Source organism: Lepidochelys kempii, chromosome 1, assembly GCF_965140285.1.
Source record: "Lepidochelys kempii isolate rLepKem1 chromosome 1, rLepKem1.hap1, whole genome shotgun sequence".
NCBI classification, from domain to species: Eukaryota; Metazoa; Chordata; order Testudines; family Cheloniidae; genus Lepidochelys; species Lepidochelys kempii.
In genome coordinates, this window is record NC_136380.1 from 246,846,512 (window position 1) to 246,860,243 (window position 13,732).

General features: G+C 44.1%; 2 protein-coding genes across 4 annotated transcripts in view; both read right to left on the reverse strand.

Annotated features, from left to right (window-relative positions):
- Positions 1–3,799, reverse strand: part of SLC13A4 (solute carrier family 13 member 4) — a 38,060-nt gene extending 34,261 nt beyond the window's left edge. For both annotated transcript variants that reach the window (XM_073322025.1, XM_073322035.1), the window contains exon 1: positions 2,815–3,799. In XM_073322025.1, coding sequence (XP_073178126.1) covers positions 2,815–2,913 — 99 coding nt within the window. In that variant the 5' untranslated portion in view covers positions 2,914–3,799. The remainder of the gene's footprint in view (positions 1–2,814) is intronic.
- Positions 3,800–7,112: 3,313 nt separating this feature from the next.
- FAM180A (family with sequence similarity 180 member A) overlaps positions 7,113–13,732 on the reverse strand; it is a 33,267-nt gene continuing 26,647 nt past the window's right edge. The window contains exons 2-4 of one of the 2 annotated variants that reach the window (XR_012157063.2): positions 11,548–11,651; positions 7,686–10,525; positions 7,113–7,252 (exon numbers count right to left, since the gene is read on the reverse strand). Coding sequence is in view for 1 of the 2 variants with exons in the window: in XM_073329981.2 (XP_073186082.1) it covers positions 10,181–10,525; positions 11,548–11,651 (449 nt within the window). In the remaining variant the exon portion in view is untranslated. Of the gene's footprint in view, positions 7,253–7,350; positions 10,526–11,547; positions 11,652–13,732 lie in introns of those variants that run through there. The other variant, XM_073329981.2, reaches the window with a different exon arrangement.

A 13,732-nucleotide genomic window follows, 5' to 3' on the forward strand; every position in this document is an offset into this window, starting at 1 on the left:
GTATGTGATATTTTTTAATACATACATGAAGCAGAGCTCTGTGTGGCTTGAAAGCTTGCCTCTCTCACCAACAAAAGTTGGTCCAATAAAAGATATTACCTCACCCACCATATCTCTCTACTATCCTGGGACCAAAACATCTGCACACTTTCTCTAACCCTTTTTTGGTGAGGTAAATAACGTATAATAGTAAAAATGAGGTCGCACACAGTTTACGTGGGCTGGAGGAAAAGTTGAATCTGTTACGAGAGAGAGAGAGAGGATGGGCACTGATGCTTTTTGCTCCCTAAGAACAAGTGTCTCCTCAATTTCCAAACAAAAACAGAATAAAGTCCATTTTGAAAAGGAAGAAAACTTAGCTGTAAGTGCTTGGGGAGAAAAGTGTCCACAATAACCGCTGTATGATAATCTCTGCTAAAGACTTAATCAGCTTCTGTAGCAGCTTGGGCTATTTATTCTGCAAGTGCTTTAAGACGGCTTGTTTCTATGCGAAACCATGCTAATCTCTTCTATTTAACTTTTATTTATTTATTTATTTATTCATTGGTAACCAGAGTGGCTAAGTATTGAAGCGAGGTTGTGTCTAGTGAAGTGTTAGCTGTTTCCACCCCCTCCCTTCTCCTCACACAGCCTAAAGGGGCTACAAAATCCACAGCTGCAGAGGGGCCTGGACCAGGGAGTAGGGAAGCAGAAGGCCATGGCGTGGGATATATATATAGAAAGGCTTTGGTGAAATGACTCTACTTCTACCAACGCCATCTCAATTAGCCCTGTGGCAGAAGAAAGGCAGGACTGTAGGCAGCCATGTTACAATCCCTGACTAAAGATAATGATTAAATTTTTCGTCATTGTAGAATCTGCCATTTTAGGATCTTAAAGCATGAATGAAGTAGCCTCCCACCAACCCTATGAGGTAGGAAGGCATTTACCAGTTATGTAGATGGGGAAAACAAGGTAAGATTTTTTTGGGGGGAGATGCGATTTTTTGAGTGTCCAACTTGAAAGAGCTTGAAAAGGTCTGATTGTCAAAGGGTGGGTGCGCAGCACTTGCTGAAAGCCAGGTCCCTTTCAAGTCGGGTACCCAAATTCAAGAGACTTTTGAAAATCTTGGACTTACCCAAGATCATACAGTGATTCAGTGGCAGGAATGAAAACCTGATCTCGATCCTCATTCCTGTGCTTTTTCCATCACCCTATATGCTTCCTCTTTTTAATTCAAATAAGACTAATATGAACCAAAGTACACAATCTTTTGCCATGTTCTTTGAATCCTAGTCTGTCCCCCGGCACATTATGTTGTCTGTTTACTGCACCCAGCACTGCTTGCTTCTCTTGGAGAGGAAGGCCTATGTGTGAGTGAATGGATTCAGTGTGGCAGTGGGTCTGGCAGCATGAGGTGGGGGGGTGTAATTCATATAACCAAATGTTATTCCCAGTGTTGGACTGATACTGTCAATGGAACTGGCAGCTAGTAGAAACATAAATCCTGTGTTAACTTCAATTTTCATGAGAAAGACAGAAAAATAGTATAATTGATTAATGGAACAGGACAAAATCAGTTAAGGGTTCATTTAATCTTCGATTTTTAAGGAGGAATTATAATCAGTGGAGAGCAAGAAATAAAAACGACATTAAAATACTTGAGTAGTATCCTGTCAGCTAAGTTTATTAGTATTCTGCCATGAAGTCTGGAGCAATAAAAGTTACTGCAAAGTCCAACGCAAAACTCTCTGGTGTTGGAACAGTCCCATTCTGTGAATCCTGATTGTTTTTCCCATCAAACCCTATGGCTATATTCCAAAAAGGGATGGATAATTTTATGGCTATTAATAATATTTCTATTTACGCCTATGGTAATATATATCCTCACTGAAGCAGGAGAGTTTGAGTTGGTCATTAGCAGGAGTCAGGAAGGAATTTTGCTCCCAAAGTAAGGTACCACACCACTGGCCAGTTGTATATTTATTTATAGGTATCTATATGGGGATCACCACCATAGATTTTTGAATACCTCACAAACATTAACTAATTAAGCCTCAACATCCCTATGAGGTAGAGAAGCGTTATTATCCTCCATTTTACAAATGGGGAAACACAGGCACAGAGAGTTAAAATGACTAGGCCAAGGACAGGAAGTCCCTGGCCAGTGTCAGGAATGAAAACCAGATTTCTCAGCCCCCAACCACAATTCCTCCATTTTGTGCTGTTGTGCCTTTCTCTGAGACTTCAACACTTAGCTACTGCCAGAAGTGCAATACTGGACTAGAGAAACCAAGGTCTGACATGCAATAGCAAATGCTGTGTATGTTCCTACATTTCTATCACTGAATCCTGGCTCCATTCTTTACAGCTGTCCTATAAAAACTCAGTCTAATTTGAAAGTCCCCAGACAACCTGCTGTCATTACTAGCCTTATGACACCTGATAAAATTTTTAAATGAATGCTTGTTAAAGATAATGCCATATATAGTCTGTATTTTTGTCACACTTTAAAAAAAAAACATATTTGATGCATTTTCCTGAAAACAGGAACTTTTTCAGCTTCAGTGCTGATTCCCCACCTCTGCTTGTGACATCATATTTGGTTGCTAGGGAGACTACTACTCTTGCTTCTAAATAAATCATATTTCTAAGTTCTACAAAGGGGCATCATCAGCTCATTGCCCTGTAGGAATAATTGCTCTCTAAAGTCCCTCCTGCCCCCCATTTTCCTGCAGCACACCTGCTTAGGATGGTTACCCTGCAACTCACCATCACTCTCTTTGCCCAGCTGTTCCATAAGCTTTATTAAAAAGGAAACAATAATGTACTTACACTAGTGGGGTATAAAAGTGGCAGAGGAAGCAGCAGAAGTGGAATGAGCACAACCAGCAGCAGGTTTCTGGCCCTGAGGAGCTCCTTCACCAGTGCCATAATGCTTCACTTCCTGGTGGCTCTCCTCCTTGGATTTGTCCTTGTTTTCCTCAGATGTTTCTACTTCAGCTCCAGGTCCTTCTTCAGCTTTGCCCTGATGTCTCCGAAAGGGTTCTGACTGTACTGTGTCAACTCCTTTCCCCACCTTCCTGCCCCTAAAATTTCTTTGTTAATATATTTATTCTTTTTTTTCTGTTATATTTTAAAGAAACGCTATCAAATTTGCTAACCTTTTTATCAGGTTTATGTAGGACTTACTAGCATATCCTTATGATTGTCACACCATAACTTACAGAGGTTTGCAAGCTGGAACATAGTGGTCTTTTTCGGTATTGGTGTTTTTATTCAGAATCAGGGAAGTTGCTGCATTGCCTTCTCATCCCTGTTTTATAAAGCCTCTGTTCCTTCCATCATCTGGTTTTCAGTGGTGTAAGTCTTGCTTTTGGTAGACCAAATCTGATACCTTCATAGCCACCCACAGTATGCTCTAAAGCCTCTCTTCAGTAATACTATAGCCTGAGTTTTCCAACACTGGATTTCTTTTCTTCCTGGGAAATTGTTAGTAGCAACAGTTTACAGTTTAAATTACTGAAGGAAAGATGTAGTAGTCTTTCTTAAAGTCTTCCTGCTTTTAATGATGTGCTTTGTTCAGATTTCTTCTTTATAATTTTCTTTTTGACTTTGAATTTACCTTTCCCCTACTTTTTCTTCAGCCTGGAATTCGCAGGGCAGCAGTTCTTGAAAAGATTATCCTCGGTCTCAAGATAAAAAAAAACTTGTTAAAAAGGCTCGTCCAACTATAATTCGCCAGTAAGGAGGATGGAAAATGGTAGAGCCTCCGCCCACCATCCAAAAGCCAATCAGGATGCTTGAGAAGACAAACAACCTCCTCTCACAAAGAAAGGCCTTTTTTTAGTTGCTGAACAGTGTGATTATTTCAAGGCCTAGGACCTGCTGATAAAAAAACAAACATTGTTTTCTGTAGAACATACTTTCTCTTTCATGATCATTGTTGCTTCATCATGGGGGCTATTAATTTATAAGGGATGTGCTGCAATCTGTGCCACACTAACATCAGCCAGACTCCATGGAAATTAGATGGAAATTCAGAACCTAATGCTCCCCAGCCACAGGGTTCTAATGGCTTAGCATCAGGAGCACCTGTTAGGCTACAGATATTCAGGCCTGTCTGTAAAGGCCTATACTCTAAGAATTTAGGTGTATTCTTATCACTTGGCTAGTTATAGAGATATAAAAGAAAGAATCAAAATCACTGTCTGCTGGTGTAAGAGCCTTCTTTTACTGTGACAGTCTGAGGCCTGTTCTTAGGCTAAGGCCTTTGGCTAAACAGCAGAGGCAGCCATAAGCTGGGAAGCGACCGTTACATCCTCACATTCCAAACTAGTCACATTGAAATAAGGTGCTATTGGGCTGTTAGGAACACAATCCTGTCCTGATAGTGCCTATCACCTCCAGAGAAAGGGAAGTGCCTAGAAAATGTAAAAGGAAACTTAGTTTGATAGCATCCTGTCTGGCAAGAACTCACTTACCAATAGCTGGGATGTGAAATCCTCATTTCTGTGTTTGTTCTGTCACTGTAGTCCCCATTTCCCTATTGTTTGTCTGCATAATCTCTGTCTGGTTCTGTGATTGTTCCTGTCTGCTGTATAATTATTTTTTCTGGGTGTAAACTAATTAAGGTGGTGGGATATAATTGGTTAAATAATCATGTTACAATATGTTAGGATTGGTTAGTTAAATTTCAGTAAAATGATAGGTTAAGGTATAGCTAAGCAGAACTCAAGTTTTACTGTATCGTCTGCAATCAATCAGGAAGTGAGTGGGGGGGTGGGAAATGGGAACAGAGAATGGGGGTGGGGAAATTGGAATCATGTTTTGCTAAGGGGGGGATGGGAACAGGGACACAGGTAAGGCTCTGTGGTGTCAGAGCTGGGAAGGGGGACACTAAGGAAGAAAACTGGAATCATGCTTGCTGGAAGTTCACCCCAATAAACATCTAATTGTTTGGACTTTGGGTATTGTTGCTCTCTGTTCATGCGAGAAGGATCAGGGAAGTAAGTGGGTGAAGGAATAAACCCCCTAACAGCACCTCTATTAGCTCATCCTTTTAGCGTTGAGCTTGATATCATTACTGAGGAATGGGCTGACAGTACTTGAAATGTAAGAGGCATGTTGAATCCACTGGCCTGCTGCATCCATAGGCTGCAGGGATCCATTAGGGTGTACATCTCAAGCATCCAGAATTTCCTGGGGAACCACACAGTAGATACAGGTTTTTTGGGGGGGTCATGTTCCAAAACAGGTTCAAATCGTCCAACATCTGCTCCATCCACCCTGGACACCAGTCAGTCCTGCTGACAGCCCGAGAAAAAGCTTTGCTGTACAGGCTGAGCCCAGACAGCTGTGTGTGCACCTCGACTGGTGGCTGCAGCAGGGCTGGCTGGATGTCAGCACCTGCTCACAGGCCAAAGGGCTGGCTCAGCCCAACCAATAGCAAAGAAAAATTATTCCTCCTCCTGTGCTCTCCCATTACCACCCATAGGCTTGGAATTACTCATTTTCCCACAGCTGCAGTCCCCTACCACTAATGTCTGAGAGGCTAGTGAATAAGGGAATTGGAGCTGAAGGATAGAGATGGGGAAAGTGGCAGCAATGAAGAGAGATGGACTCATGAAAGGAGACGGGAGGCAAATAAAGGATATTTGGGTGTAAGAGGAAAAAATGAAGTCTGTCCCTTTGCCCCTCTTTGAGGTCATTATTATCCCTTATTGACCCCACACTGTAGAACTGGGAATCTGAGAGCTATGCACAGTCTGGTCAAGAATTAAAAACACAGAGTCATGTTCTCCATTGCCTTGCATCTTGTCAACGATACCTATGCAAAGTGGATGTAAAAAGCCACCATTCTGACATGGCAGAAGGTAAGCGACTGCACAAAATGCAGGACAGTGGAGAATATGGCCTACAGAAGCAGTCTTCTGGGGGGTAAATCCAGAATTATAAGTGATGCTGCAGTGAAATATTCACTTCTTGCTGCTGTGGCCCATGTGCTAAGGAGGAGACATCTGAAGTTGCCATAAGTGTTTTTTAATTCCACTGGACCATGAAGCTACCACAAAGGAGCAGTGTTGCAATCCATGACAGTTTGTTTTTGTATGACTGAGGGTATGGCATAGAACTATCTTAAGGACAATGGGTCTTTGTTGCACTAGAGAAGCAATGAGTTTTGTGAAAGTCACAGTCAGTGGGTATGAGATTGAGGTAGGGAGAGCCAAAAAATTCCAGGCTTTAACCAAAGAGCTCGGGAATAAAGATGACAATAGTGCTTACTTCTCTCCCTGGAAGATCAGACAATCTGTGCATGTGTCTGAGTGAATCTAGGAGAGATACTGTGCTGGGAGGGTTCTCCTGAGTCAGTGCTCCACTGCACAGAGCTCCATGCCCTGCCCTCTCTCCTAGCTGAAGGAACTCTTCTTCTTATCTCTTACCTCCCTCCTTCCAAAACGAGGGACCATATCCCCTTCTCTGTTCTACCCTGGCTCCTATGCATAGCTCTGTATCCTCTGCCTGGAGGAATGAGAGAGACCCCATGGGACTATTGATCCATTTGCTCAGTGCTTTCCCCTTTGCCAGAGTGGGGAGTGCCTCTGCACGGCCAGAGAACTGTGAGTGCCAAATGTCTTGCACTGAACAATAGGGTCTTTGATGCCAACAGGCCACAAACATCCATTTTTGGTGAAACATTGTGGACTGCTGAAAACTTGTGTGGCCAATCACTTGATTATTCTTAATGTAAGGGGAAAGAGATCCAGCCACCAGAATTATCCTGATGTCCTGGCAGTGTGGTTATCAAAGCTGGTTGAAACATTTCCCACAGAGTAATTTTCCATCAGAAAATGCAGTTTGATTGAAATCAAAACATTTGGTCGAAACGTGTCAATTTCAACAACATTTTTTGATGGAAGAACATTGAGATGATTCATTTCATTTTGGTAATGTTGAAATGTTTAGTTTCAATAAGGCAAAAACAGTTTTGTTTCATTTTTTGCTATTATGTTAATTTTAATATTTTATATCAATATATTATATTTAATATTTTATAATACAATGATGCAACATGAAAATGAAATATTGTTTACCTTTTTGAAACAATTAAAAATGAAAATGAGTTTCAAAGTGTTGACATTTCCTGTTGAACAGAAATCCCGTTTCCTGCCCATCTCTAATAGTTATGCTTTGTGGGGATGGAGCTCCACAGATTGAAAGATATCCAGGGACTGAGAGCATGCTGCAGGGTAGTTAAATAGCAAATCAGCTCCTGAAATAAAGGCATGTTACATCTGCAAGTTGCCACATATCCTCAGTGGAGTTACTTCCTTTAACAAATACACCAAACAGTCAAATAGTTCTCGGTTATAGTTTTATTATTTCATTAATGATTCTGTATTAAATAAACTTGGGCAATCTGAGTGACACAATAGTATTTCTCTTTTGTTACATTATCCACAGAAACTGGGCCAAAAGGGAGGGGAAAACAAACTTGAGAAGACTTAATTTAACAGTGAAGAAATAAAGATGATCTGTAAAGTACAGTAATCCACGGGGAATGGTAGGATGTTCTGAGCAATGTTTGTACAGATAATTTTCTGAGGGGCTTATGATGCTCACTGGCAGATGAACCTTGTATGCATTATAATATCACCTGATGTGAGGGAGACCTCTCTGTGTAGTCAATTATACTTAAAACTTACTGCCTCAGTCCTGGTTGTTGTCACAGTAGGGAAGAACCACTGGACTATGGAGGGAGCTCCTGAATGCTCTAGTTCCAGTCTCTCCCAGCAGATGTCACTCTAGGAAATGGAATAGGAGCACAGAGTAAAAACAGGGTGATCACTCATGGTAATTACCCTCCGTGAGCAAATTAATTATACAACAGGGTAATTTTAAAAAGGAAAAAAACGATGGTTTGTGTTTGCTTTTAAGAAATAAGGCATATATGGGCGCTCCCCTCTACTCCCGTTCCATGCCGCTCTGGAAAAAAAGAGTAATCCGCAAGTTTGTGAAATAGGTGAGGGTGGTTTCCCAGAACGGTGCAGAAGAGACATTACATGTGGGACATCTGCTGGCCTACTTGTGGTGGTGGGAGTTTGGGAAAGGGCATTCTGGAAGACTGACATCCTTTTTGGGGAAGCGTTAATTAATAAAGGTTGTAGCATATGGCAGTTTGGCTAGCAATGAGTTGCATTGCTCCGGGCACAGGAGTGGAAGGTATGTATTGCTTTTCATTTGGAAAGTTTCTGTTAGATGTGTTAAGTGTAGGCCAGCTGTGGTGTTTTTGTGTCTAAATACTCTTTCACACACAAATACAATTAGCTACACCTGTTGTTAAAGATGCCTCACACTTTCCATTATAAAACCCTATTTTCAGTTGTTTATAACTTTGCAAAACTCTAAAGAGCACCAGCTACTCTAAACAGCACCAGCAGGTGAAGGTCCCACAGTGGCCATACACCAGCTGAGGACTGCCAGAGCATATTGTCCTCTGATAACTCCCCCTGCTTGCCCTAGACTGTCCCCAACACCCTGTCTGCAGTGGAAGCTGCACAGAGGGAAGTGTAGGAGGTGGCTCTGCTGGCTCCACATTTAATGGGAAATCATCCACCTAGTGGAATATCCCCACAATAAGGGACTTGCAGGAGATTTCTGCTCTTTTTTGTACGGCCTGAGTGATACAAAAGGAGCAGGGTGGGACACAGAGTCTGGCCCTTAAAATCCAAACTATTTCCCTCGCCGGTTTTAGTTTGGGCCTGTCTCTATTTATAAAGTTTAGAAGATTAAGTAAAGTGGATGATTAAAGAGAGAAAGACTGAGTGTAGTGCGTGAGAGTAAGTGAGAGAGGGCACAGGTGCAAATATTAAGGGGGTAACAGCTTTTTAGAAGTGCTCAGAAACTATAGTGAGACATGTTAGAAATACCTAACATAGGTAGATAAACAGCATTAGTATAACCTGTTTTAAACCTTAAGACATTGTCACTAGAACAGGTTGAACTGTTCATTGCAAATAATTTATCAGATGAATACCTTTCCTCTGCCCATGAATTATCCATAAAAGTCTTGATTTTTACACCCTTCACAAAGATCAGGGATGTTCTGAACCAGGAGATTGGTTCAGCCACTTCGAGTTATAGGGACAAGCTGAAAAGTGTAATTGTTACATTAATCTAGGCTCTGATCCTGCTGTTGACACCACATGGACAGATAGTTGCAGGCTCAGAGCCATGTGCAAATAATGGAAGGACCTTTATAGACTGGCTGTGAGAGCTCTTCTGGGGAGAATGCACACACAAATAACAGTGTGTCCTTCCACAAACAAATATTCTTGTGAATAAAAACTGGCTCAACCCAATGTATGTGAACGAGAGATTAAAATAGGTTGCCAATACCTGGGAAGCGAGTCAGTTAGTTTGAGTTACAAGAATATTGCTGATTTTACTCTTCCCATAGTCTCCAAGCTCTAACTGCCAGGAAGCGTCTTCATTTTATAGTGAGCTTGTGTCTCACTCTCTCTCTCTTTTTACACCCCATTAGGTGGCAGCAAAACTCCTATCTTTTTTCTAGCCAGGAAGGTAGGATTCCTCAGCACACTCTCCTTCTGAGCTTGCTTTGCAAACTAGTTAGCAGAGTAAACTCCCCTCCACCCCCAAGACAGCTCAGGCCCAAATTATCCGAGACATAAAGCCATTAACTTTGTTGATATTACACCAGGGATGGACTTGTTTAATGGGACTTTGAAATATCTACTACTTTCCAAAACAGGAAATGGGTTTCTAAACCTTCACCCAAAACTTGCCAGATGAGCGTGCCCTTCCTCCATCCTTTGGGAATAACTTTAAAAATATATATATTCCCTTCACCCTCAGTAACAGAACATTCTTCTTTGCCCATGTGAGAATGGATGCCAGGGACTGAAGCAGACAAGATGTTTTTCCAGTTAAACATGTTTCTATAACAATATCTCACTAGGGGGAGCTAGAGAATAAAGAATCCTTAACTTAAATCCTTAAATTTGTGAGTCTCTAAGGTGCCACAAGTACTCCTTTTCTTTTTATGGATACAGACTAACACGGCTGCTACTCTGAAACCTTAACTATGCGTAGACTTAAATTGTTTACAGAATAAAGTGGTGGACATGCTATGTGTCCCCTTATCAGCAGAGCTTGTTGCATTCTTGGTGTATAAACTCCTTCAGTGCAATGGCTTTTTGCTGTATGAGAACATCAAGTCATGCTTCAGGGCCTTGTAGAGACTGATGAAGGATTCGGCCCAAGAGTTCTTCTGGTGCTTCGAAGATCGAGCTGCCCTGTAGGCTGTGTAGACCATGGTCAAGACTGTCCTTTCAAAATCTTCTTTCTTTAGTTCCCTCGGGTAGTCAGACAGCCTGGCACTCAGCCGACGAATCTCTGTGATGCTTTTGGGGATAATGTCATTGCAGACAGTGTCAAATTCTTTGGCCTTCCTCAACGAAGCCAGCTCCTCATCTTTAATGGAGATCCTCAGACCTTTGTCAATTTCAATCTCAGCTAAAAGAAACTGGTACAAAATCAGAACACAGAAAGCTATTTATCCTCTGAGAGTCTATATATAGAGTAAACATTAATTTAGAGCTTGTTCTTATTTCTTTTCTTTGGTAAAATGTAAGCAAAGAGCTAAGCCAGGATAGAGTAAAAAGACACTGTTCAAGTTGCCCTCTAAAATTCCACCACTGCACCTTAATTCCTGCCCTTCCAGTTCTGGGCCCACTACACTGCCTTACCAACACATATTAATACTGGCCTACGATACCCTTCCTTCTATAGTTCAGGATCTTATCTAGTCAGGCTGAACTGTGGCAAATCATGCAGTGGCTTTGTAATCTATACTAGGGTCAAAGCAACAGAATCAATTTCAAATGTCACCCGAACAGAGGATTTGAGCCTGCTCTGTACAGGTGAAATAGTCATGCTGTCCCGGGAGATTTGTTTTTCATTTTGATTCCTTGGCACTGCCAGGCATGGTGCTGTGCTACTAAGCATTGATTCGTTTGACACTGATGCTTTGGCTCAAGGAATCAAAATGGCACTATATGGTTATCAGTTAGGGGGCAGAGAATGGGGTATGTTCAGTGGGGGCATTGGCTCTGGATCTTGCCTTCCCTGTTGGTCCAACAGAAGTCACATCTACTGAACTCCAGGTGCCAATGTGAGGCTTACCTATGGGCTGAGGGGACTTAAATTCTTGGGAAGTTTTGTTTGTTTGTTTTAAATCAGGAGTTCACTTTGAATTGAGAGTTTCTCAAATGTAGGTATATTTTAATTTGTTGAATGTACATGTACCTAGAATCTGAAATAGAGATATTTTATACTTTAAAAAGTATATACGTCTCCAGTCTCTCTCCGTTTGGTACCAACAGTGGGCTACTAACCGTAAGAGACTGCACATGGTCAGTAATTCAGGTTTGAGGCTGGGGCAGAGCTCAGAGATAGGGTGAAATGGGGAGGCTGTGATGAATGGGAAACAATGACACTATTCCAATATAGAGACTGAAGGGTGCCCATTGCCCCCATATACTGAACCTCAAAGAGCATGTTCACATCGTCCAGCGAGTTCTGCAGCACCGGGTTCACGAGGGCTGATGATGACCATCTCTTAAACCGCTGAGCAGATGGGAAAAGCATGGCTGGAAAAAAAATCAACGGGAAGAGAGAGTTAAGCGAGTAGCACACACTAAGGGAGCCAAGGACATTTCAGTATCAGCTTTAACCAAAGTACAGTCTGTTGCAGAAAATATATTGTAGGGAACAATTTTCTACTGGGCAAAGAAATTGACTACTTGGGTTGTAAGCTTTTATTTCGAGTACAAGCTCTTTGGGGTAGGGGCCATCTTGTTGTTCTGTGTCTGTACAGTGCAACCACAATGGCATCCTGAGTCCAAGACTGGGGCTCCTAAGCACTGCGACAATACAACTACAAATAATATGACCTAGACGTTTTCTCTCTGATTCAGGATCAGAAAGGAGCCTCAGTTTGGGAATCTAATACTGTCACAGGGAAAGGACACGTCACCAGTGGTGAGCTGGAGCTGGTTCACACTGGGTCACACGAACCGGTTGTTAAATTTTGAAGCAGTTTTAAAACCGGTTGTTAACCCGCTTCCCTGCAGGGGGCACTGAGGCTTTGATGCACTCTGGCCGAGAAGTGGTGTAATTCCTCCTCCGGCTGCTGGGGGCGCTGCGCTGTGGGAGCCATGTGGGCTGCCGCATGGCCCTGGGCACGAGTCCTGGTGCTGCTGCTGCTCCCCCAACCCCTGGCCCTGGGGCTCCCGCTGCTGCCTGGTGGGTCCCCGGCTGCTCTGCTGGGCCTAGGCTGCGTTCTGCTGCTCCGAGCCGCTCTCCCCGTGAGCACCCAGCACCCTGCCTGCACCAGCCCGTCTCCAGCCACCCCCTGTCTCCAGCCACCCCCACACCCCGTGCCTGCAGCCAGCTCCTGCCGCACGCACCCCCTGCCCTGCCCGCAGCCAGCCCCTGTCTCCAGCCACCCCCGCCCTGCCCGCACCAGTCCCTACTGCACCCTCTGCCCTGCCTGCAGCCAGCCCGTCTCCAGCCACCCCCTGCCCTGCCTGCAGCCAGCCCCAGCCATACTCCCGGCACCCCCTGCCCTGCCTGCAGCCAGCCCCTGTCTCCAGCCACCCCTGCACCCCCTGCCCGCAACCAGCCCGTCTCTAGCCACCCCCGCACCCCTTGCCCGCAGTCAGCCCTGCACCCCCCTGCCCTGCCTGCAGCCAGCCCCTGCCTCCAGTCAGCCTCTGCCCTGTCTCCAGCCAGCCCCACACCCCCTTGCCTCCAGCCAACCCTGCACCCTCCTGTCTCCAGCCAGCTCCGCATCCCCTGCCCTGCCCACAGCCAGCCCTGCACCCCCTGCCTCCAGCTAGCCCTGCCCCACGCCCCTGTCTGCAGCTGGCCCCACGTCCACTGGTGCCCTGCAGTTCCCAGGGCAGTAACCCTGCACACCTGCTTCAATGAAGGGGGCAGGGAGTAGCTGGGACCCACACATTGCACACTCTAGGGTGACCAGACAGCAAGTGTGAAAAATCAGGACGGGGGGGGGGGGGGGGAATAGGCACCTATATAAGAAAAAGACCCCAAAATCGGGATTGTCCCTATAAAATCGGGACATCTGGTCACCCTAGCACACCCCCAGGGAGTGGCGGGGACCCACACATGTGAAACGGAGCTCATTTCTAGTTCAGGCCCATCTTTTTAAAAAAGAACTTTAGGCAGGGTTAACACACACCCATATTTTCCCCGACAGGTCAGGCTTTTTGGTTCTTAAATCGCCGTCTGAGAGGAAAATATGGACGGGAAAATATGGACGTATGGTAACCCTACTGGTACAAAAAATACATATTGGGGCACATCCCTTACATCAGAACTTTTTATAGGGAACCGGTTGTTAAGATTTTGGCAGCTCATCACTGCACATCACCCTGTTCGGAGCCTACACATATAGTCAGGAAGTCACTCAACCCTTGTGTTGCTCAGACTCCACCTAGGATAACTGTAAGGGTAGGTCACATGGTTTCCTTGCAGGCTACCACTGAGTCTATTGGGGTGCTGACAAACAGTGTGGTTAGCACTCACGCCTCTGCAGACCAGAGAGCCACGTCTATGATATATCCAGGCTTGGAAGGATTGGATTTCACCGTACGCACACAACTGACAAAAAATATTTCCATCAACAGCAATCAAAACGTACAGACAG